The 26,671-nt window shown below is 38.4% G+C and overlaps 1 protein-coding gene across 1 annotated transcript in view; it reads left to right on the top strand.

Moving 5' to 3' along the window:
- Positions 1–26,671, top strand: part of LOC136849670 (cell adhesion molecule Dscam2-like) — a 262,609-nt gene that overhangs the window by 177,730 nt on the left and 58,208 nt on the right. The window contains 6 exon segments of the mRNA XM_067122999.1: positions 1,538–1,828; positions 8,139–8,258; positions 8,753–8,926; positions 23,865–24,006; positions 24,138–24,289; positions 25,207–25,654. Of these exon segments, the coding sequence (XP_066979100.1) occupies positions 1,538–1,828; positions 8,139–8,258; positions 8,753–8,926; positions 23,865–24,006; positions 24,138–24,289; positions 25,207–25,654 (1,327 nt within the window).

Genomic DNA, 26,671 nt, shown 5'->3' with positions numbered 1-26,671 from the left:
ATATATATATATATATATATATATATATATATATATATATATATATATATATATCACTCTTAACGTATGCACTTATAATAACCACCATGTACTCTTAACTTTTCGGATTCTTCACACTTTTTGGATACGCTTGACATTACAAAGGCTGAGCTCTAAATGAAAGAATATGAAGGTTCGAATCCTGCTTTGGACATCAGAATTGTTTCAAATCATGCATTTGGATCTCAGGCTTTGTGGTGACAAGCTCATCCAAAAAATGCGAAGAATTCGAGAAGAGGGCATTGCGGATATACATGCATACATACATACATACATACATACATACATACATACATACATACATACATACATACATACACATAACAATAGATTCTCCTATAGGGCAATGGATCTTAAAAATTCGTATTAACATAAAACCGCAAATAAAAGGACAATGTTGACAAGTGATATTTTTCATATTTATTTTTGTTTTCAGATTGCAAATAGGAAATCAAAGTAATGTAAAAAGAAATTATAAATAAAACTACATTGTCAACATTTAAAACCGAAGTGCAGTAGCAAAGTAATATAACCTGAATTAATTATAAAAACAGGGGAAACAACAAAATGAATATACACACAGATGGCGACTGTAAATCTTGGGAGTTACTAAGTGACCAGTTTACTAAAGTAGGAAAAAAATCTTCTTTCTATGGATTTCATCATTGATTTATATTTATGTCAGGTTTTAAGGCAAATACACTCCTCAACCCGTAAATACTTTGAACTGTAGGTGGTCGACTTTAAAATTATCTTTTGTTTCGAAAAAAAACATGGAAGGTGAGAATATGAGCACTAATGTTTTTTATCGTTTACTTACTTTACATAGTTTACTTGCCATCTTAAAAAAAAAAAAGTTCTGCTGTAATACATTTTCTTTAATCATTGAAAAACAGGAAAATATTTCTCATAATTTTACAGTTGCAGATAATCAACAAACTATTTCTTTTTCTCACTTCTTCACATTGATACCTTATGGTCCATATCCCGCCATTCCTCCTCAGAGCCCCCCTCCATAGCCCCCTTTGCTGCCAGGGACTGGGTAGCCTCCGGAGAGAGAATAACCTTGACCTGTACTGTGTCGAAGGGGGACGAGCCCCTGACCCTGACCTGGTTACGGAATGGATCCCCTATTCCCCTCGGGGGCAGTCCAAGTGATAGGGTGACTGTCCTCGCCTTGAATGCCTTTAATTCCGTCCTTAGTATCGAGAAAATCCAACGTCGCCATGCTGGTGATTATACCTGTGAGGCCGCAAATGCTGCTGCTATCTCTCAACTCACTTATCATTTGGTCGTTCACGGTATATAAATATAGAGGAATTTTACCCTTACGGCTCTCTACGTTTTCCCTGCTTTGTAGCATGCATTATTGTCTGTCCTTATTTCTTGCTTTTCCTTTCCTCCTCTCTCTTTTGACTCTCAGATGGGTTGAAGTATGAGTTCTGAATCTGATGTCATAATGTTCGTGTTTTTGTCTTTCCCTTCTGCCCCTGGACAGTACCTCCCCGTATAGATCCTTTCTCGTTCAACGATGGTTTATCGGAGGGCATGCGAACTCAGGTGATGTGTGGGGTCAGCCAAGGGGACCCACCCCTAACCATAGAATGGCTGAAGGATGGGCGCTCCCTCAGTATAACCAGGCCACCTAATATTCAGGCGAGAGCCTACGACGGTTTTTCAAGTGTCTTGGTCGTAAGTTCCTTGACTGCAGGACACTCAGGCCGATACACTTGCCAGGTTCGAAATGCGGCAGCCGTCGAGAGCTACACAGCCACGCTCACCGTGTCCGGTAAGGTCGTCAGTGCATATCATTTCACTCATCCTGCACAGCACATTTCAGCTTAGCACAGATAGGCACTGCAAAGCTAGAGCACTCCGTTCTTAGATCTCTCACTCACAGGTGCTGTTGCACAAAATACAAAGACTATTTAGTGATTAAGGACTTAAGTGAAAAAGGGAAGCTGCTTCCAAGCACAGAAATCTTGTTGCACTTGACTGAACCGTTTGCACAGGTAAACCACCTCAGCTCCCGCCGTCACTTCTGCCTGTACGTGTCCTCTTCTGTGTTCCTTCCTTTCACTTCCATCCGTTTCTTCCTTGTAATCCAATCTTTTGAATTACTGCAATTTGTACCCCTTTTAATAACTAACACTAAAATTTACTGCCAGTCAGCATGTGCATGATTTTTCTCATTTATTGTGCATGTTACAATTTTTAGCTCAGACTTAAAAGCATGACCATGCAACTATCATCAGGGCAGGTTTCTGTCCTATTATAAGTAAAAGTTTGCCATGACAGGTGTTTAAATGACGCAGCTGAATATGTTTCTTTAAACTTTGCATAATATTTATGTTTCTTGTTATATGTGCGATATATGTATATGCCTATGTCTGAGGGCGCTTGCAGTTCGGATTCAGTTAATTTTATGTGATAGGGCTAGTTTTTGGTTGACATATTACGAAACCTTTGGACTGATCAGGTTTACATACGAGTTGTTATTCATAACTTTCATCAGACACATGGGCAGTTTTTAAGTACGCGATGTAATTTTTCCGGTCAAAGTCATCTTGCGTTTTCTAAAGATAGATATTATAGTGTTCCTTATTTAGTCAGTTTTGTTCACCATAATATATTTTTTTCTTTTAAGATCGTTATTATTCTACCACTTGACTTTTGCTCAGAGAGAAATTTATAAACACATAAAAGATATCTTTTGATTATCTCCTTGCCATGGATATAATTTATAATGTCTTCTCAATTCGTATCTGTCCATCTCTGGACAGTTCATCTACGCTTTCACAAAGATTACGAGTTATCTGATTGAAATCGACCGTACCGTTGTAAACTTTCTTTGGCTATGGCTAATATCTGTCCACGCCTCTGTTATTGGTTTAGGTTTTCGTATTTTGCAATTCATATTTTCCTTCCACTTCTGTTTACATTCTTACAATTCAAGCTTTTACGATGAACTGATCCATTTGTTTACTTTGCACGTACAGCGACAATTTCGGTTTGAAGTTTTGGAACTGTTTCGTACAGAATCAGTTAATGTATCTTTTCTCGTTGCCAGAAAGAGGATAAAGAAACTTCATCTGATGCAACTCATCCAGTATGATCAATCTTTCTTAAATTGTCATATTGCCCTTCTTACTACTTGTAAGTAGAAGTAAGTCAAAGCTTGGGATATTATTCCCGGGGTTTGATGTCCCTGACTATTTATCATCGTAGCATCTCACACGAGCAAGGTTTGGCTGTATACACTAGGTCCAAACGACTTATGTATCATCAGAAAAACTTAGAGTGTACTTCATGAAGTTCTTTGTTTTAATATTTTCAGTAAGTTCTACAATGTTTACATATTTGCTGTTTATCGCAATCCAAATATTAATTATTCTATATATGACTGTCTCTTGGAGAGGGTTAGTATGGCTAAGTCACAAGATTCAAAATTCTCATTCGTTCTTTGTGGAGATTGCAATGCAAAGGACAGTGAGTAACTTAATTCAAATTCCACAGATCAACATGGCCGGTCTGCTCTTGAGTTCTGTGTATCCTCCGATTTTGTCCAGCTAATTGAGGAACCCACACTTATTTCTGGTAATAGATTGAACCTCATATTCTCAGATGTTCCAGCTATTGTCAAGTCCAGGGTCTGCGAGTACATATAAGCACTCACGATCATTGCGCCATTGAGATGGACATATCTTTCAGTCAGTATACTCCTAATGCCACCTTTGGGAAACGGCCTGGCTGAAATCTAGAGACAATTGGGATTGCATGATTGAAGCATGTCCAGCACATAATATTTTAGATGCTGTATCAGATCCAGATCCCAAGAAGAAGTTGAATGAAATGTTGATGGCTATTTATTAAGGTATGTCCGTAAAAAAAGTCATGTCATGAAGTTCAGAACTGATGACCAGCCATGGTTTGATAATACATGTGGACACGCTTACCACGACAAACCAACCAAATTCAACACATGGAGACGAAATTGTTCATGAGAAAATTACGTAATTTTTGTTGAGTCTCGCTGTGCTGTGAATAGAACTTTCCATATAGCTGAGAGAAATTACAATAATTCCTTAAAAGGGAAACTTGGGGGAATTACTCGGCCTCATCTGTGGTGGACCAAACTGGCATCATCCATCTTTGGGTCAGGCTCGTCTTCCATTCCACCACCACTAACAAATAATGGTAGATTGGTTACTGGCCCTAAGGAAAAGGCTGAACTGCTTCATCGAGCTTTTGAAGCTAAGCAATCAGCTGAGGCTGTCCTTCTCGCTGATACTTGTCATCCTGAACCTATTCTTACAAAATTTTCATTTTGCTTTAGGGATGTTAAGAAAATTCTTGATAATCTTGATAACTGGGTGAAGAAGATCTTGATGGTGTCTTCCTTTTGTTTTGAAAAAGATTTGTAGTGTGTTGTCTCTCAAGATTAGTAGAGTCTATAGGGTTTTAAGTTGACGTAGTGTCTTTGTGGCATATCTGTAGACTGCGGTAACTACAGACCAATTTCTATTCCCCCTGTGCTCTCCAAAATTGCAGAAAAACTTATTTTAAACTACTATACAAGTATGTGGGATTTAAAGGATTGTTAGCTAATAGTCAATATGCATTAAGGAACCTTGACAAGGGTTTTGAGTGTAAAATAGTTCAAATGGATTTTAGTGCTGCTTTCTATTTAGTAAGTCACAAGGTGCTTATTTATAAACTTCAGAATCTTTGAGTGGGTGGATATGTTTTAGGATTACTTCAAGATTTCCTTGCAGGTGGACAGCAGTGAATTGCTTGTGATGGGATCTGACGACCCAAGACCCATACTGTATGGAGTTCCACAGGGTAGTGCTGTTATTTTTAGTGCATACAAGTGATATGGGTGTTGGCCTAGAAAATGAGATTGTTCAGTATGCCGATGATGCTACACTTGTTGGTGTCGTAAAGTCCCCATTTATTAGAAAAGAAGATTCCCTTAGTCTCATTTGTCCTGCCTTTAATAGAATATTGTTCTCCAGTGTGGATGTCTGCCTCTGTCAGAGATTTATCTCTTTTGAGATAGAGTGGTTTGTGGTAGTAGGTTTTTGTTTCCTAACATTAGCATTTATGACTTGGAACATCGACTGATGTTCTGTTGTTTTTGTCAATTTTGAACAGTTAGTATTTTAATAGAGATCTTCCATATTCATGATTAATTCCTGATCATCTCTTCCTGCCGGGAGCAACCAGATATGCTGAACAGCAGCACCAGTATGCAATAAATGTGCCGCGCTGCCGAACTTCTCAGTTCCAAGGTCCTTGATTCCTCACAACGTTGGACTATGGAACAGTGCCCCTGAGATGCGACGCATTACTACACTAAAACAAATAAATTAATAAATAAATAGATAAAATATAAGTAAATTATTAAAATTTCTTATATTTTATCTATATATGTATTAATTTAATTTATTTTTCCTTTTCTAATAAGTGATCTATTCAATTTGTATTTCCTAGTACCTTTTGTCACTTCTTTCAAGTGAACACCATGTTCTTTGGAAGCTTGAATTCAAGTCAGGTTCCCCTGTGGACTTGTTCCATATGGGAAAGGTTCATCTTCTGAAGCTTTCCCCACAGGTTAATGACTGCATTTCTGTTTATTCTAACTTTCATTGGGCATTTTCAGGATTTTCCAAAAAACCTCATTTACAAAAATAAAGAATAGCATGAAAATGCTGAATTGTTTCTTTTCTTTTGCTCTTAGCAGCTCACACCCCCTCTCTCTCTCTCTCTCTCTCTCTCTCTCTCTCTCTCTCTCTCTCTCTCTCTCTCTCTCTCTCTCTCTCTCTCTTAGCGGTGGTCATATATACTAGGTGTTAAAAGAAAAGTTTTTTTTACATAAATCCTGTTAAGCATTCGATTTTGTATCCAGATCCGGATCGATCTGAAAATCGAACTTCCCTTTGACATCTCTCAATAACTTTAAACAATTTCGGATCCAAATCCGCATCCACAACCAAATTTGAATCCATCGCAAAACCTAACACAACTCTTCCTTGGATAGATTGCCATTCCCCACACATTTGCTTAATTAATTAAAAGTTTTTCAACAGAATTATGGATCCACATCTAGGTCTGCACCTAGATCCACTCCTTAGATCTGCATTTAGATCCGGATCATCTTCAAATTATTAACTTCATCGGCAGATTACCCTACCTTCCTAAATAAATTTAGCACCTTCTCCATACATTACTCCAATCATCTATACATTTCATTGACGTTCAACAGGAATGGTGAAAAAATGGATTTATTTCTGGATTTTCATCTCAGTCAACATCCATCTCAAATTTTCAGTTTTATATAAATATATTAATATTTCTGAAAATCTGGTAACCTCCTCCATGTCCATATTTCAGGTCTGCGCCTATTTCATTATATCCTACCTGTACAATTTTTGAGATATGATATGGATAGAAACGTAACAAACATGAATAACCACATTTGTCGTTGAGTTATCAGCTCACTGAAAACTAATCCATAAAAGCAAAGAATCTTTGGTACCGTTCCCCGAGGTAAACTTAATGAAATATTGAAGTCAATTACTTTTCGGTGGCCGATTTTTAAACAAACCCAGGCTGGACGTTCCCTGCAAGCCATTAAATCATCTCGTCTGTAGACAGTCTGCAAAGGTTGAGAGATACAAGAGAAATATTTTCAGAAGGATATTAGTTGTTATACCAGTGGTGAGTTTTTCTCAACTGCAGCACAATAGTTTTGGTCACAAATTGCATTGTTGGAACGTAAAGAATCTTAGACATAAAAGGGAAGACCGTACGTTGTGTTCCAAAGCTTAATAGATCAGAGGTGAGGAAGGGAATGTCGATGTAATTAAGAATGAAAAATACTCATAACATTGTATAAAATGCATTATTATATATTATCTGTTTTGAAGTGCTAAAATCCCTTGCAAGAAAAATATTTAGCTGATGGGTTTGGATGATCTTTATACAACACGTCATATTTGCGATTCATTTCAGTACTATAATTAGAATGCATTGCATTCTACATTTTAAGATTTTTTTCTTTCATGAAGAGCCCTGTATTATTTAAAAATTCTTTGATAGTCACCCCATTTGATCGTAGGCACTGACTATCCACATATAAAACAGTTTTCTAGTAGTGTTCAAATTTTATGCAAAATGAACCGAGATAGGCATCAGCCTTAAACATAGCATGATCCATGAGAAGAAGATTGTTGACGGAGATGAGAGAAGAATCTTGAAGATGACCCTGTATATGAATACAAGGTTCACATGTTAAACATGTCAATATTACTGGTCTCATGAAACGCAAACAGAAACAAAGATTTCAGAAGTACAGCGGCAAATGAAGTGGCCTTAACGAGTTGATTCAGGTAATTACAGATTAAAGGTCCAAAGGTCCCGTATGAATGGCAGAGGCAAGGGACATGTCATTGTGCTGTAGCACAACTTTCAGTGACCAAACATATATACATATGCACATGTGGTCAGCGCCTAAGGCCCTCTCTACTCAAGGTAGGACGAGGGACAACCAGCCAGTGTCTGTTGACGGCTCGGTCCTCAGAAACACTCCATCCTAAGTGAAATCATCAAACCAACGTTATTCTGTAATAAGATTTATATATATTTACATATATATATATATATATATATATATATATATATATATATATATATATATATATATATGTATGTATGTATGTATAATGTTTATGTATTTATGTATGTATGCTTGAATGTAGTGTAAAAATCCCTCCGTTACATTGCATACAATACGCATGAAAGAATATTGAGTGGAAGTAAATGTGATAACTGTATATTAAATGGTATACTGACATCATAGTGCAAAATACTCTATGGTTAGCTTACATTTGTCCGTTATGTGTGTTCAAGCACCTTTATGCATGTTTTGGAATGACTCTTTTTGTGAAAATTCTTATATTTTTTCCATGACTTTCATAAAAATATTATCTAAATGAAATCTCATAAAATTTTGTATTATTCTGGCACTAAAATCAGCAAACTATATTCCATTCTACCCCTTTTCCAACTAACTGAATTACCTTTGTCTACTGTAGCACCTCCAGCATGGGTACTGGAGCCCAGAGACAGTCACGTGATCCGAGGACAGTCTCTTGTTGTCGACTGTGCTGCCAGAGGATACCCAGAACCCTCTCTCGCCTGGAAGAAGAAAGTTGGTGGGTATCAGTAAAGTAACTATAAACAATATGATCGTGGTACTAAACTTTTTTTATGAAAAATTTCTCTAGCTAAAAATAGTCAAGTTATATACAAATTTTCTTTGTATACATCCTGCCTTTTCATCAGTTCATTTTAGATGCTGTACATAAGCATTTTTCATTTCCATAAAAGAACACAGATTGATAGCTACTTTTGAGTAATATGAGCTCTTTAGTTAAAAGATAATCAAAGGAATATGTAGTTTAAGACCTACAGTCTCGTGACAATCATCTAACGCTGATAAAAGCATAAATTTGCCTCTGTTGTACTTTCCAGTGTACAGATTTACCCGAGTAGGAGTAACTGTGTTTTTGCAGAGAAACAACCTCACAAAAAAAAATTAGAGTTATCAATTAAAATTATTTATACTTTGTACCTTTAAGTGTGGATAACTGAGGGATATGAGCTTCTCTTCGTATTGAACCTGAAAGAGTCCTATTCTTTCCAAAAGGCAGTGGATCCGACGCCTACAGGAGCATTGAGATGGTGAGGCCGAGGGCAGAGCAGCTCTCCAATGGGTCCTTGTATATCGCAAGAGCAGAGCCGGAACATACAGGTACCTACGCCTGCCATGCATCTAATTCGGTGAATCATATCTCATCGACCATCAGTGTCCTGGTTAATTGTAAGTATGTGATAAAAAATGTGTTTGTTCTGACGGGAAGATGAACCTATGCTTTTATAGATGAGGTTTCTCGTGCAAGGTGTGCTTCAGCTGTCCATGACTTAACTAGAAAAACAAAATTCTATCAAGTAGGCCTATGAGTCATTAGTTGAGATTTGTCTTTATTTGTGTTATGTGTTCCTGCCCTTGTGTGTTTTCCTCTGCAGGGGTGTTGCCTTCCCATACTTAAGTTGTTACATCTTCTGTGCCTAAGGGAGGCATTTCTGTGTTTTTTCTTTGTGCTTTCGCAAGTCAAGTGGGTGACTTCCTCTGTGCGTAGTGTGGCTCCCATGTGTGTGTGTGTGTGTGTGTGTCCTAGCCCCCTTCATCATGTTTCATGGCTACCATGGAGGATATGGAACCCAATTTCCATAGTGTGGGCAAGGGCAAGCATAGTAATAAGTTTATGTCCCTGACTGCGGTAGATCCGCACTCTATTTGCATTTTGCATCAGGGACAAGAATGCACAAGAGAGGCCATGTGTGAAGAATGTGTGGGGTGGCTTTCAACACAGTGGTCATGCTATGAGAAGAAATGTCATAAGACAGACAGTTCCTCCTCTAGTGAACCTATGCTTAGCCCTTCTCCTTGCCCTGTGACTATTCCGTCTTTGCTGAGACCACCTCCCCCAGTGATCACTGCTTTGGAAGACCATGCCTTACTCTCTTACCAGGAGCAGGCAGCAGAGAACCACCTAGAACTGAGGCAGTTGATCTGTCTCTGCTGATCCCCATTAATCCAGGGATTTATGAGAGAGATGAATGGCCTGGTTGGAGGGACAGAAAACTCCCTGACTTCCTCCAAGTTGTAAAAGCTCCTGCCTCCTACCCTGCCCCATTTGGTGAAATACTAATTGCCTGAGAACTCCTTTGCCATCCTGAGGTTGTTGGATTCCAATGTATGCAGGTTGGCCAACAATGTGCTGTTGGAACCTTTCCGACAACAAGGAATCTGACTCAGCAGCTTTAAAGTGAGGAACCTGGAGCTTATGTTAGCAAGGGCCCTCAAAGTCATCTTTTGGCTGGACAGATGCCAAGGAGCTTGGCTTAAAGACAGGATGCTAGCCCACTGTCAGAAGCTACCTAGGACCTCTGGGGAAAGACCTCTTTTATGTTGTAAGACAAATGGAGCATGCATGGGCCAACATTATTCTGAAAAGAAGAGCGACCTTCTTGATGGTGGTACAGAAGCAGATGTCCATCAGAGTTGGTTGAGCCTCAGGAACAGCCCCTTACTCAGCTCACCCTATTATTCCCCAATAGAGGTGATCGACATAAAGAGAGAGGACTAAACGGACATCCTCTTCTTGCAGGCATCACCCCCAAAACCTGCTCCAGTCTCCTGAGGAGCAGCAGGCAGACCCTATCTCCAAAGCAAAACCACATCCTCTGCCAGAAATTCCTCCCTGCTACCAAGGTTCATGGGGCAAGGGTTCAGACAACTCCAACATGTTGCTTCATGTGTCCCAGCCCTCCCATGGGTGCTGAAGAAACAGAACATGGAAGAGGGAAGGTTCAAGGGGAGACATTGTTCCCCACTGCTGCGATGGGTGGGGGGTGGTGGCTGGGGACCAAGTGGCTGGTAGGGTAGCAACATGGGATGGAGGATTGGATGGTCCTGGTCCTCCAGTAGGGCTACAGGCTCCCTTTTGAGCCAACAAAGCCTCCTCTGTCCCAGACACCAATGGCATTCCCCTCCTATAGGTGCAACTCACCCAAGGGAAAAGCCCTGTGGTGGGAGATAGAGGCCATGTTCCTGAAGGGAGCAGCAGAGATAATGGATACAGGATTCTACAGCCACTTCTTCCTGCTACCAAGGTTCATGGGGCAAGGGTTCAGACAACTCCAACATTTTGCTTCATGTGTCCCAGCCCTCCCATGGGTGCTGAAGAAACAGAATATGGAAGAGGGAAGGTTCAAGGGGAGACATTGTTCCCCACTGCTGCGATGGGTGGGGGTTGGTGGCTGGGGACCAAGTGGCTGGTAGGGTAGCAACATTGGATGGAGGATTGGATGGTCCTGGTCCTCCAGTAGGGCTACAGGCTCCCTTTCGAGCCAACAAAGCCTCCTCTGTCCCAGACACCAATGGCATTCCCCTCCTATAGGAGCAACTCACCCAAGGGAAAAGCCCTGTGGTGGGAGATAGAGGCCATGTTCCTGAAGGGAGCAGCAGAGATAATGGATACAGGATTCTACAGCCACTTCTTCCTGGTGGAGAATGCATTGGAGGGATGGTGACTGGTGATAGACCTTTCAATTCCTAACATCTACCTGCAGCAGATGCCCTTCACCATGGAGATGCACCAGTCGATGTTGACATCTATCATGGAGAATGATTACATGGTATAGATGGATCTGCGGGATGCATAACTGCTTATCCCTATCAACAAGGGCCCCAGGAAGTACCTGCTGTTTGTCTTCCAGGGAGGAATCTACCAGTTCAGGGCCCACTGCTCCTCACTGGGAACGGCCTTCCAAGTCGTTATCTGAGTCTTCCAACTGGTGTCATCCTGGGCACATATGAGGGGGATCAGACCCCGATGTTACCTGGACAGCTGGCTAATCCTAGCATCATCAGTTTCCAAGGCAGAGCAGGACAGGGAAAAGATCCTGGCTCTGTGCAAGAACTTGGGGGTAATAGTAAACCTCCCCAAGTCACACCTCTCCCTCAAGCAGATTATCACATACTTGGGGATGTGGATCAACACAGTGGCACCGATAGGATACCCATCAAATAAGAGGATTGCCAATCTCCTGAGGATCTCAGGCTCATTCCTCATGATACCCCAACAACCATCAAAGCAGTGACAGGTCTCCCTCAGGCATTTGGTCTTCCTGGAGAAGCTAGTCCTCAGAGGGAGGGTGCACATCAAATCCCTCCAGTGGCAGTTCAAGATATTGGTATTCTCAGACAAACCCGAAAGAGGGTGGGGCACACTTCTGAATAGCATGTGCATTTCAGCGATGTGGGGCCCAAAGGAGAGAACAGAGCTCACCAACCTGTTGGAGATGCTAGCAGTCTGGCTGGCACTCCAGCACTTCCAAGGACAATTCATGGAAGCGTTGTTAGCTGTGATGAGTGGCAACGTTGTGGTGGTGGCTTACATAAACAAGCAGGGAGGCACCATCTCTTTGGAGCTTAACAGCCTGGCAGTGGAGGATGAGTGGTTGGAAGCTCAGGGACTAGACCTGATGGCCAGGTACATCCCAGGCAAGAGGAACACAGACCAGCTCACCAGAGCTGACTAGATAATAGGTATTCATTGGTCCCTACATCAGGAAGTAGCCATCAAGTTGATGGAGCTCTGGAAGGGGCTGACGACTGACCTGCTCACCACAGCAGGAAATGTCAAACTTCCCCTGTACTGTTCTCCTGTCCCAGACCAAAGGGCAGCCCTGCAGGATGCCTTTCATCACCCCTGAGACAGCATGGACATGTATGCCTTTCCTCCATTCAGCCAGATGAGGAAGGATACCAATAGGCTCTTCATGTTCCAGGTGAGAATAATACTGGTGGGGCCTCTGTGGCTGCAGGGAGAATGATACACAGACCTACTTCACCCCTTGTCGGAACTGCCTCATGTCCCCAACCTTCTGGTTTAAGAACACAATGGGAGGAATCACCAAGCAGTAGGCTCCTCTGTCTTCACAGGTGGAGGCTATCAAGCAGCTCCTGCAAAAGAGGTGATTTTCTGAGGGTGCTACAGAGGCTATGTCGGACACCCCAGACCTTCATTCGTAGGAGTGTACCTGGGAAAATTGGCAGATTTCTGTAATTGTTGCCATAAGGAGTTTGACAATCCACTCAAGACGCCTGTGAAGACTACAGATCCACCAGTATTGATCCCATTGTTGAAGGACAACAAGGATGAGATGGTTCTATGCCTAGTCAGAGCCCTGAGGCAGTGCTTGATACATACAAGCCCCCAAAGACCCACCTGCAAAAGACTATTCATAGTTACAATTACGATATTTAATACTGCATCACTTTACGAAATATATTGTTTCGACCATCTTTCTTTTTTTATAGTCTGTATATTAATTAGTTTGAGAAATCTTTTTACAATATATAAAGAAGAAGAATCAATTAAAACTTGTAAAAATAAAATTGCAAGAAAATTCCTTGTTTTATGCAGGTTTTAAGTATTTTGTCTGGATCATTATGAAAGAGCTTTCTGTTAAGACTTAGGCAAATAATGCATAAGTGAGTGGAGTTTAGCATATCTGATGATATCAGATTATCATCTGTTTAAAGTTCTTTCTGTTAAGAGAAAGAACGTTATTTTAAGTTAGCAAATAAGATATAATAATAAACAAGTAAAAAATGCTCCGAAGTTTCTTCGTCACAATTGAGTTTTCTGTACAGTCGCTACAGTGTATAATCAAGGCCACCGAAAATAGATCTATCTTTTGGTGGTCTCGGTAGAATGCTGTATGAGCCGCAGCCCATGAAACTTTTACCACTGCCCAGTGGTGGCCTATCCTATATCATTGCCAGAGGCACAATTATGGCTAACTTTAACCTTAAATAAAATAAAAACTACTAAAGTTAGAGGGCTGCAATTTGGTATGTTTGATGATTGGATGGTGGATGATCAGCATACCAATTTGCAGGCCTCTAACCTCAGTGGTTTTTAAGATCTGAGGATCGACAGAATAAAGTGCAGACGGACAGACAAAGCTGGCACAATAGTTTTCTTTTCCAAAAAACTAAAAATATTATATAGTTTATAACTTATTTTCTCAAGCTAAATATAGTTCACTTCCCTGAAAGGTGGTGAAATGCAATGCCGTATGAGGTTGGATTGGCATGCTTGCAACGACAAATGTTGAGTAGACCAGTTTGGATGCACAGTAACTACTAAATCTTACATATGCCATTTTTTTTAATACCGTGAAAGCGTTAAATTGAAATAGAATTTGTTTTTACAAATATGAAGGAGAATTCAGATATAGGCTACCAGAGAAGGAAATTGGAAATGTTGTTTTTTTTACAATTAATTGTTCAATGGGAGTCACATAGGACTAGAGTGAACGGTAACTGGTAACATCATGTGTGAACAGAGTTATCGATGCTTTTGGGGGTTGCACTAAATATCCGGATGTGAATAGCATTCATGAACTGAAACTGGCTAGAAAACCCACTTTTACTGAATGCATGGGATAAAAATACTTTACTCTAGTTTTTCTTTAACTTTAGATGTTATTGTTCCTTAATTATAGTTGATAGCATTTATTGAACTTTTATTAGTTAATATTTTTCTACTATATAAAATTTTTCAATGTTACATTTCAACCTCTTGTTCACTATCAATATTATCTACCAGCGAATACGGATGTTAATAATATATGTAACTTCATTATTTTTGTTTTACATTTCAACTCATTATAGAGAGTATAAAGCATTATTTCCCTCGAGGAGTGCCAGATTCAATCCTCAGCCATACGGTTTCAGAATCAGGTCAAATGGACAGTTCGAGGGGCCATTCAACACGAAAATGATCAGTTACATATTTGCATAATGGCTGTAAAAGAATACATTATTGATTATGAAAATCTAATACCACACAAATATTTATTAACAAAATCATTCTGCATATTATAGGATTCCCTGCTTTTCACAGATCAGGCAAGGATCATTTGATTTATATTCAACAGTTTTTTTTTATATTTTGATAATGACAAATAAACAAAATGTAATAAACAGTTTTATTTTTAAAGTTGTATACGCAAAACATATAGGCCTATAAATTTTGAATGCTAAAATAAAACCCCCTCTTCAGACTAAAAAAATGTGTAGGTCGAGTTACAGGAAAAATTAATACCAAAATTCTTAAAGAAAAAGCATACGAAAGAACGATTATAATTTGAACTTCCTTTAAATGGAATGTTATTTACCTCGGCTACCAGGATGCGCATTACCTGCATAGTATCCATTAGCGAGTAACTCATTCGTTTGTTTTATATCAAGCCAACCTTGTGCAGGAATGGGCTCTTGCTCTAGGGCAACCCGTAGCCGAGTGACAGAAACGGTCAGTCTGTCGTCATGGCACATCGTGTGCCTGCGCTGCCTGGCCAACAGTTGCCAGATACCGCTTGCTAAATATTGCCATATTTTGTATTCCAATGGTACAGCTTGGGAGAAGAGAAAGGTCTCAAGGAATATGATCTTTTTCTAGCTAAGGCAGGTCGTAGGAAGGGCATACTCTTCTGCAGGAGGCAATGAGCCTCCCCCAAGGAAGATCAAGGCCAAGACATCAGAGGAATAGGCCTCTCAGTGGCAATCAAAAAGAACCACTTTGTCCTACAGGTTCTTAAGGGGGCGTCTGGAAGGAAATCGACCTTCACCTCCTTCTACCTAAGGGGCTTGAGAAACCTTCACCCTGGGCCTAGTAGTGGCAGTCCAGTAAGTGGTGTAAAGGCGTCAAGCCCTGGAGGGGGGCTCTGGCCTGGAGGAGAAAAAAAACATCGTTTGACTACTTGATCTGGTGTGGTGAGTACATGGACGACCCTGTCCCATATTTGTTTAGTGACATGATTCTGTAGGAGGTAGATCCGAGGTCACTGGGAGGTGCCACACTGGCACGCCAGGGCACGCCAACCTTCCACAATGGGTAGATCAGCCTCCCATCTATTGGTGAGGCTCCATTTATGAAAGCGTAGGTTCGTATTCCCGTCGGAACAAATACCAAATTTTAAAATGTAATTTGTATTTTTCCTAGGTTACAAACCTACGCTTTGATGGGGGAGTTTACCCTCCTCTGCCGCCCCTCGTGGTTCTGGTCTCACCCAATTATGGAGGTGAGCGGGACCACGGCCAGGCTGATTCACAATATGAAAGAGTAAGGCCCACTCAGGCCACATGTGACTCATAAGCCTATCAATAGGATTTTGCTTTTCCAGTTAAGTCAATGACAGCCGAAGCGCGTCTTGCGTGAGAAAGTCCATTTGTGAAAGCGTAGGTTCGTATCCAGGGAAAAATATTTAAAGTGGTTCCAAATATTTGCTACTCTGCTGTTAATGTTTTATGTTACATTTGTTGCATGATATTTTAACATCATTATAGATTCACCTCTTATTCCCTGCAAGAATGCTCGAAATTTTTTGAATCTTAAATTTATGAGGTGATAAGATGAAAAAGCTCAAGTCGAAAAGAAAGCCAGAAAATATTTCTGATTTATGAGAGAAATCTAACTTTTGCAAGTGACAATGTTTGTTAATGCATTCATACACCCACCATTAAATGGCAAAAATGCGTTATTAGCGTTGTGAAAACTCGTGTTGGAAAGGCCAGTTCCTAACACAAAAGGAACTCTCGAGGGGTTTATCAACGAAAAACACAAACTAAGTCGAAAAAATTTCCCGTGTTTTGTATGGGATACTTTATCTTTCCTATGGAACGGTCTTTTTTCTTTTGTATTTATAAGAACGTATTTTCCTATATCTCAGTTTTTAACTGTATGTGGTCATGATTTTATACTTATTAAAAATGCTATTCATCCAGAAGGAATACAATTAAGTCCTGTGTTTTTGAAACATTTATAACTGTAAAGCTTTCTTGTTTACCGTGATCATCCACGAAGATGGAGTGATGGCTTGTACGTATGTCTGTTTGTTTATTTATCTTGTGGTTCAAGAACTTATGAACGGATCCGAGTGATATTTTTTGGGCTTTAAAAGAATTTACTGGATTTTCAGAGGAAAGCAGTTCTGGGTTAAGATCCAGACGTTTTATCTGTTACATTTTTTTCTGGCACTTCCAAGATTTTTTCTTTTCTATTTCCATTTGTGGTTTTATGTTTACCATTCATTTTGCTTTTGTTAAGAGATTTTCTAAATAGATCACATGAGCCTTATCAGCCTGCGTAGGATATTTTCCTTTGTTGAAGGTATCGAGTTCTTCTCTAATCTTTACTACATCAAACTGGTTTTGTAATCAGATCACCTCGTTAAGTAAAAAAGAAAAAAAGTTGCACCAAAAAACCGATCATAAAATGTGTGAAATAACTCCTAGAGTTAGAAGATAACCATTACCGGATCCGATAGTATAAGAAATATCACGTATAGTATGAATCACTAGTGGTCAAAAATCTTTTGCCAGTTAATATATTCGATCCATTTTGTTAACCTCTGGTTTATTTGAATATTCCGTAGAAGCGTTGTCCTCAAATGAATTGTTTTTGTTGTCTAAAGAGCCTCTCCGAAAAAAAAAAACATCAAACTTCTTTTAAAAAATTAACTTCATGGAACTAAATGTTGCGAAAAGAAATTTTACGTTGATGTAATACTTTGCCTAATTATAAAACAGTATATCTAAAATATACTGTGTAAATCTACCAGATGAAAAAGTTAAACATTCACTGTATGTGGCTTTTTCATTTTTCGTTCTTTTTTCGGTTGCCCAAATGACTGAATAACTATTGTAAGTGAGAGTAGAGCAACTCGGCTTTAAGCGCCAACCCTCCTCCTTAATTACATTGTAAGCCTAAGGGACACGTTTGAATGGGCTGCACGAATTTTGAGCTTTTTGTGCGAACAGTTTAAATATGGGAATTCATACATGCATGCAATATGCAATCATATCTATGTGGATTTGCAATTCTTACTGTACGAGTATGTTACTGCCATTTGTGACAGTATTTGTAATATATATATATATATATATATATATATATATATATATATATATATATATATATATATATGTGTGTGTGTGTGTGTGTGTGTGTGTGTGTATATATCTGTGTGTGTGTTTTTTATGATTGGGATATTGAAGAGAAACTGCAGATGTTAGGGAAAGAGTTTGTGAGAGTAGAAAATTCTGAATGAAGTTATGATGTTAAATTGGAACCAGGAAGATAGAGAAATGAATGATAGTTTTGGAAATGAGAGAATGGAAGCAGGAAGTAGTAGATTCTTATATGCGTTTGGGAATCAAGGCTGGAAGTACCGTGAGAGAAAAGGAAGTCATATCATTGGTGAAGTTAAGAATTGTAGCGGGATGTATATGAAAGATTGGGAAGAACCCTTTATTATCAGTGGAACCCAAGCCTGGAATGTGAAAAGGGATTATTGAAGCAACTTTCCATCATGGGGTGAAGTTGACTGCTGAATGCAGGTGAAAGAAATAAGATGGAAGCCGTAGGGATGAATTGTTTACATAGTATTTGGATGGATTGGAATGTTATGAGATGATTCTGTCATGTGGAAAGATTGGATGATAATAGGCTGATGAAAAGAATGCACATTTAGGAAGTCTTGGACGAAAGGAGAAGAAGAAGTCCTAGAAAGGAATGGATGGAATGTAATTAGAACTGCTGGAAAGTAAAGTCCCTCAACATTCAAGATCCGAGAGAGTGCGTACAAGTTGGAACTGAATGGCACTGTAAGAGCAAGGGCTCAGCAACTGCTGATGAGCTTTTGTGGAGCATTGTGCTTTAGTTTAAGAGATAAAGCTGGGTATTATAACACTATATATGAAATAAAAATGAAAAGGACAAGGTGACTAGGATTTGAAAGTATTTAAGTGATTCAATCAAAGATGGCTGTGAGGCATAGTCAATGAAATGGATATGTACTATTGTGCCAAGGAGATTGGAGATAGGAAAAATAATGCAAACATGGTAATTCAAGAATTTTATGAATGAAATGAAGTTTGATAATAGGAAAATTGTGGTTATTCATGTGCATTGTCCAAAAATGAAAATAATGACAGTTGCAGACAAAGTTCGAGGGAAAATTTAATCTGTGCCTGGTGGGTATGGAGAATTAGAAAGGGTGGTTGGACTGACTGATTTGAATGTAAAAGTACGTGATGGAGGAAGATGATGCAGTTGGTACATATAAGCATCAGGAGTGGATGAGAATTGAGACCCTTATGGAAAATGTGTTCTTAAATGAGCTTGATTGATGGGAATAGGTCATTTGTCAAGATTTCACATGAATCCTCTTGAGAAAGAGACAACATGAAAAAGGGTTGTCAGTAGTTATAAGAGTAATTTGGCGGTTATAATGGTGATCTGTAGCTGAGGATACTTCCCACCATTAGCAGGTTAAAGTGAAGGAGAAAACAGAAGGTAATTTTATTTAGATAGAAAAGTCCAAAATGTGGATATAAATGTAATTCAGACAAGTAATTTGAAATGAAATGTAATTAACATAGAAGGGGAATATGAGTGACGATAGGCTAATGTTGAAGACGCCGAAGTGAAAGAAGTTGATGTTGATCATGTAAAATTCAAGGGAGGAATCACTCCTATTAGCAAGATTTTTTCTAGTTACAGGGGTATAGGAAAATATAATAAAAACTAAGTGTTTGTTGGACAAAATTAGAGGTTCAGTGAAGGAAAAAAGAAGTGTGAGGTGTTGAGGACAATATTCAGGACTGGTTTATCCTTGGGACTTAATGCAGGTGTCTGAAAAGATGGTGAAATTTTATATTCTTGGGATTTCAGAATTACATGTCCTCTGGCTCCGGAATTATCCAAAGTAAATTTGGTGGTTATGTATACATAACAAACTAGAAATTCAGTAAAAATATATACAGCAAAAATTTTTGTCCATTATAATTTACTAGTATTACAATTAGTGATAGTATGCTAAATAAAAATCACAAATTTGAATAGGAAAGTCTGAAAGTCTAAGTAAGGTTGTGTTATCCGAGTGATATTAGGAACACATAGTTTAACCACTTGAATCATTCTTAATTTGTGTTCGGTGAGTTAAGACATTAGCGCATGTGCAATAAACTTTCCTTCGCCTCTTCTGCTCTGTAATGGCGTATTTGGCTTCAACCCTCTAAATAACTAAAGAACTAAAAACTGATGGTAATGGTTAACCATTTTACTTTCATCTAGATTTACTAAAATTGAAATGAGTATTTTGTCCTGACGCACTGTGACAGGTGCTGCGTCGGACAAAGGAATAATTTCTGGATAGTAGGAATGCACTAACAATTTATGATTTGCCTACACGTCATATTGCATTAAATTATTAGGAAGTGCCGTAATTTTTCCATTCTGTACTTAATGCTGCATCAGAAATATGTGTGAAGTGGGTGCCCTATTATATAATGTCAGATGTTATGAAGTTCATGTGCTTGTTTATTAAGAGAAGAATTTCGCCCGACATTAAATGAAATAAGGAAAGCTGTATCTAGAAACAGGATTTTTCTTATTCAGTAGACTTAAAAAAGCTGCACTCGTCGTAAAACTGACTCTTGTCATATCTAAGTGTTGGCTGGTATAACCTCTTTTCTTCTGTGGCGAAAAGATCGACATTTTCATGTGTTCAGGTGAATAGCAAATGTTTTGTGTTTCGACGATAATTAATCGCAGCAAGCGTAGTAATATCTAGGAGATTTATGCATGAATACAAAATTGTGACGTTGAAAGTCATTAAAACAGGTAAAAAATGCGGCGAAATTTCTTCGGCGCAATTGAGTTTTCTGTACAGCGTATAACTGCGGTATGAAACTCTTAGCCACGGCCCATGAAAATCTCAGCCGCGGCCCATGGAACTTTCAGCCACGGCCCGTTGGTGGCCTGTGTTTTTAGCACCTGTAGCAGTGCCAGACGCACGATCATGGCTAGCTTTAACCTTAAATAAAATAAAAACTACTGAGGCTGGAGGACTGCAATTTGGTATGTTTGTTGATTGGAGGATGGATGATTAACCTACCAATTTGCAGCCCTCTGACCTCAGTAGTTTTTAAGATCTGAGGGCGGACAGAAAAAGTGCGGACGGACAGACAAATAGCCATCTCAGTAGTTTTCTTTTACAGAAAACTAAAAACGAAGAGGCCAAGCTTATACTGAACTGTGAGTGGGACAGACTGTTAGTTAGCACACGGTGAGTACACGGAGGATAGAAAAAAATAAAAAAACAAACTGTAAGGAATTTTGAAACATTTGCTGGCAAACGCATGAAAATATATGACAGAAGATAACAACAGTGTTTTCTGAATAAATTACAAGTCCAATACTCTCTCTCACATAAATACCCATAAACTATTCTTGTTACAATTGTTATTAAAGAATAAATAGATTTTTCAAGTGGTTATTTACAGTGTAATGTGCATTCACACATTTTTTTCTCATTCCTTTTTTATCAACATACATTAAATTATAATCGAACCAGTTTGAAGTTATGGAAATACATTTTATGATATTGGGTCATGTCAAATTTTCAGAATCTAGTGTTCCGGTTTCCAGCCTTTAGGTACAGTGTTCACACAACAAACGAATGACTCGTATCTATTTACACAAGGATTTGAGGTTTTTGAAAATTTATGTTTGAGGGAACACGAACCTGTTCATTTTATTATGCAAATTATCGCTCCACTATTGACTTGGTTTTAGATGCAATTGTAAGAACTAGACTTTGGCACTTTGAAGTGACTACATAACGTTGTGTTGTTGTGTTAGTGCAGACTGGGAGTTTTCTTTAAGCAGCCTTGTCAGATTATTAATGGTTATCGGATTTTAATCATAACCCATATTATTGTTAATATTCATACCGATGCCTCATCGTTAAATTATGCTATTCTCCCCATCCCCTCCACACAAAAAATAATATAGAATGAGAAAACATTTTTTTCTTTCGGTATTTCGAAGAACTATCATATAAAACACAGACATCGCAAAAATATAAATTTTTTTTACAAACTGCTTTATATCCACGTATGTGCTGAATCTCAAAGGACCATGCACAGAGGAAGAATACTCCTTCTCCCGATATAATTATAATAAATACACATATCTCTACTGCATTAGCTGTAAACTCTCAGAAGCCTCCGTGGCCCCAGGTGCTCCCAAAAGGATTCAGTTAATACCGCTAACGTGTCCATGAGAACATTTGTTACAGGGCTATCCCTGTAAGTTATCGTTCCTCTCTCTCTCTCTCTCTCTCTCTCTCTCTCTCTCTCTCTCTCTCTCTCTCTCTCTCTCTCTCTCTCTCCGTTTTCTCATTTTGCTTGAGAAAGCGGAGGCCGAAATATGAATATACCGTGACTGAGTTAAATCTGAAATTTGCATATTATTTGGTAAGTTATCATGCATTTTATCTGCATGCCCTTGTGAGTAAACAAACATGTTTGCTAACCGGAAGGAGAGAGAATTAGAGTATTAAACATAAAGGCTGACGATCAGGAAATCTAGGTAATATAGTTCCACTTTCGCTCAGAAGCAAGTAGGTTATTCATATATTGCAATGTATGAAAATGAAAAAAAAAAACTTTCTGAATAATTTTTTTATCTCAAAGATTGCCAAGAAATTCAGAACGAACACTGCAAAAATGCTTTATTCTTTGGTAAAAAAATGAAATTAAAAAGTCAGTTTTTTTTACAGATATTGCGTGGGAGCATAAAGCCTTTTTGGATATAATACACCAAAGTAGTAATTGTTTTAAATAAAGTGTGCACCAGTGTTAATGCCTATGTACATTTTTACTATGGCCAAAACAATAAAGACAGTTTTCAGAGCCCTGAGTACATTGGTAAATTAAAATCAACTGATTCTCTATTAGAAGGCAATGCATTAAGAGCGACAGTGAAGACTATTGTGATAAATAAAAATAGAAACTTACATCACAAAAATTTTGTTTGTGCTGCCATACAATAACAAATCAAAGATATTTGGCATCTCCTTACGAATTTTGGAGTTAACGCAGCCTTTAAGAAAAAATAATTCAATGAAACACTCATTTCAAAAGAAATCTTCCGGCAGTACCAAAAAATGTGCATATTAGATCCAGTGTAAGTCATGTTACAACTTTTATTTCGGTCAAACTGGTAAACCAATGGAAAAGACAACAGAACAGCATAAAAAAACGTGTGCAAGATATGCACAGGTGAACATTGCAATTTGCGGTTATGTTAGTGGAAACAGTCATTCTGTCAACTGGACAGAGACAAAAGAGATAATTTGTTCTAATAAATGTTGGCAATCAATGTTATCGAGTCCAGTATTATAAAAGATAGCTTTCGTAAGAATATGAATATTAGTCAAGGAATGTAAAAACTCTGTCCTTTCATTTCCTGAATAATATGTAAAAATTATACCTTTCAAAGAAGGTAGTTCATATAGGAAGGGAGCAAAGGTGTAAGCCTACCCTCAAAGATAAGCAAGATCTGTAAACAGAGTACTGATCTCAAATGCTAATGAGTTTACCACTCCTCCCACCTTTTTCCCGCATACCAAATGTGAATGTGTCTTTTGCAGCAGTCAGTAAGTACGTTTGCACTGTCACTCTAGCCACTTTTCCTGCGGAGCATCTGCATAAATATATATATATTTTTTCACCATGTGCCATTTTTCACTTAGTGGTGGTGGTGGTACCTGTAGGTGTTAGCTTTTCGATTTTCTGCTAGTCTTCTGGGATTATGCTACTAGCCTTGAGTCGTTTAGCTGCTAGACCAATGCACTGCTTACATCAGCAAATGCACAACGGGCTTTAACAGACCAGGCGTGAATCAGGTACCCCTTGGTTGAAAATTGAACTATATATATATATATATATATATATATATATATATATATATATATATATATATATATATATATATATATATATATATATATATATATATATATATATATATATATATATATATATATATATATATATATATATATATAATTTGATTAACAACCAAAAAGAAATGACTTACTGAGAACTAGAAGGTTAGACCTTTCGGAGACACCCCCTCTAGGGATAAAAGGCGTTTGGTGAATGAAACTGTACATGCGCGCGCGTTTGTTTGAGCGCTTGTATGTAGATTATCTGCGAAATATAGTCATATCCATACATATGTATATGTATGTATCTGGACGATACATAGTTCATGTAAACGATGAAGTACTATGCTACTGATTTTCATAATATTAATTTTTCTGCACAGCCGCCCCATACTTCCTCGGAGGGACGAGCTCAGAGGAAGTTCGCGCTGGGGAGACGGCCGTCCTCGAGTGCAAAGTGAAAGGAGACACTCCTTTAACACTCAGCTGGACCTTCCGAGGGGCACCTCTTCATAGCACTTCCAGGTTGGACTGTTGTGAATGACGTACTCTGCAATTCATTGCCTTGAATTTATTTGTTGCATCACTAATGTAATTTCTATTAATTCACTGCTTCCATGAAATTAGCAAACTCGAATCTTTCTTATTTCGCACAGATATACTGAAAACGAGAAGGTTGACCCAGATGGATCATTAGTTGGGAAGATCGAAATCTTGTCCGCCACTCAGCCAGATGCCGGTGATTACACCTGCACTGCCCACAACGACTTCGGAAGGAATTCCCGTGTCATCACCCTCAGCGTTCATGGTTAGTTTTGCCGGATCTTTACTAGATAGTGACCCCTGAGGGTTTTAACCCGGTATGTATCCACCTTTGCGGCGTGTTTAGTACAAGCCCGTTGGGGTTTACCCTAAAAACATAGACAAAAGACTGGAAATATCATAAAGATAATGACCCCCAAGAAATGTTAGTCCTAGATAACGACCCCTGAAAACCCTTGGGGGTTACTATCTAGGAAAGATCCGTTTTGCCCTGTCTGTTTTGGTTGTTACCTTATTTGCTCTCTTTATGAGATACTCTTCAACCAAATGCTTTTAGAGTAATAATTTAATCATATCTGTTTTAATTTTTTTTTTAAAACATGTATTGTAAACTACTCCCATGAGGACAACATGATAGTCAAAACTATAATTTTGTGTTGAGTTGATTAAAATTTCCTCATGGTAGGTTGTCGGAAATAAGAATGTTAACCATTTTCTTGCTTTTAATGCGTAGGTGTAGATCATGATATCTGTTATAACTAAATGTTATATCTAATATTTGAATAATCTTTTAGTGAAAAGGCATTTAGATCAATATCGTTTTTAAAAACTACATTTATGAAAAATAAATTTAGGAAAAAGAAACAGTTAAGGTAATAAAATACCTGTTTACGAGATATTTGTTTCAATATTTCGACTAATGTTCAAGTTGTCTTCATGTAAAATGATTTATTGCTATCAATAGTGAGTTAAACCAAGTAAAGTCAGTCATGATCGAGCTTACATTTCTTTTATTGTTGTTTTTTTTACTACAAGACAATCACAGCCTTACAGTGTTAATATTTAAGATTTGTTTTGGTGGTAAAAACAAATTTTATGTATTATACACATTAATGAATACAGACATAAATCCTACATTTTTCATTTGGGATGAATGTTTCTGCTCTCCTTCTTTTACCAAAGAGCCTCCTTCGCCCCCACGAGGACTTCAAGTGGTGTGGAGGGGCTCAAGATCTGTCAGGGTATCGTGGGCAGTCCCCGAACCTTCCCCCTCCTCCTACATCCTTCAGTACCGAGAGGCTTCTGAGGGCTGGAGCGAATCCCGCGAACTGACCATCCAGGCGTTGGCTTTTACGCCTTCAGGAGGAGTTGAAATCTCGCCTCTCATCCCCGCCGCCAGCTACGTCGTCAGGGTGTCCGCTGTAAACCACCTTGGAAGGTCGCCCGCATCAGAGGATCTCAGATTCACCACTTCGCCCGAGAAACCAGGGGCGGCGCCCGTAGACGTCCGTGCAGAGGCCACCGGGCCTCGCGAGATGAAGGTGTCGTGGAGGCCTCCGCCCAGATCTCGAGCTCATGGGACCATATTAGGATTCTACCTGGGTTATGCCCCAGCTCTCCTCCACTCAAGGTGACTCATAATGATGATGATAAGCATGAGGCTTTTGGAGGATTGTTGTTGAGTATTTTCTTCAGAAATAGAAATTTCTTTTTAGAATAATGTGTTGATGTTTATTCGCTGCCTCGAATGACTTTGGAACAATTTTATTTGAAGGTGGGATTAATCTTAATTTCTTAACCTTAATGTTCCACTGTAATCTGAAGACAGTTACACCATGAAATCTTGAAGATTATTTGCAATGATTTTGATTGTTAAAATGATTCCTTATTTGCAGATTTTCGAATATTTTAGAAAACAATCAGGACAAATAATACAATTGTAATGATATTACGTAGGCCTTTGTCTTTTATGAAAATAATTAAGAATGAAACAGCTCCCTTAGCTGTAATTGCAAGATTGACGTCAAAATCACCTGCAATAAGAACAATGATGATCATGGCAGTGATAATGATAATAACGTAGTGACGTGATAAAATTATTAGCAAAAATAACAAACACAACAACAAACAACAACAACAATAAACATAAAGTAGTGGATGCAATAATCTTACAACAACAGAGCTTTACAACTACAAGAACAAAAACGATAATGTGGAAGTTGGCCCTTCTGAATCTGTTGTTCTCTTTAACATAGTTCTTTTTACTTTTAACTGCTTCATTCATTGTTTTTTTTTTAAAGAATCTTCCTTCAATTTCAACAAAATCTGATTTTGAAGAAATGCATGGTACCTATACGTAGGTGCAACATTTCTTTCTTTATTGTAATGCCTTTATTTTAGATCTTATGGTGTATTGAATATCAACTTAAAACGATGAAAAGCGGGTAAACTCAAATGAACACTACACACACACATACATACACACACATGAACACGTACACACACACACACACACACACACACACACACACACACATATATATATATATATATATATATATATATATATATATATATATATATATATATATTATATATATACACATATATGTGTATATATATTTATGTGTATATATAATATATATAC

The sequence above is a fragment of the Macrobrachium rosenbergii genome, chromosome 21, assembly GCF_040412425.1.
Source record: "Macrobrachium rosenbergii isolate ZJJX-2024 chromosome 21, ASM4041242v1, whole genome shotgun sequence".
NCBI classification, from domain to species: domain Eukaryota; kingdom Metazoa; phylum Arthropoda; class Malacostraca; order Decapoda; family Palaemonidae; genus Macrobrachium; species Macrobrachium rosenbergii.
Note: the sequence above shows the minus strand (reverse complement) of the source record. Positions and strands in the feature narration are given on the sequence as shown.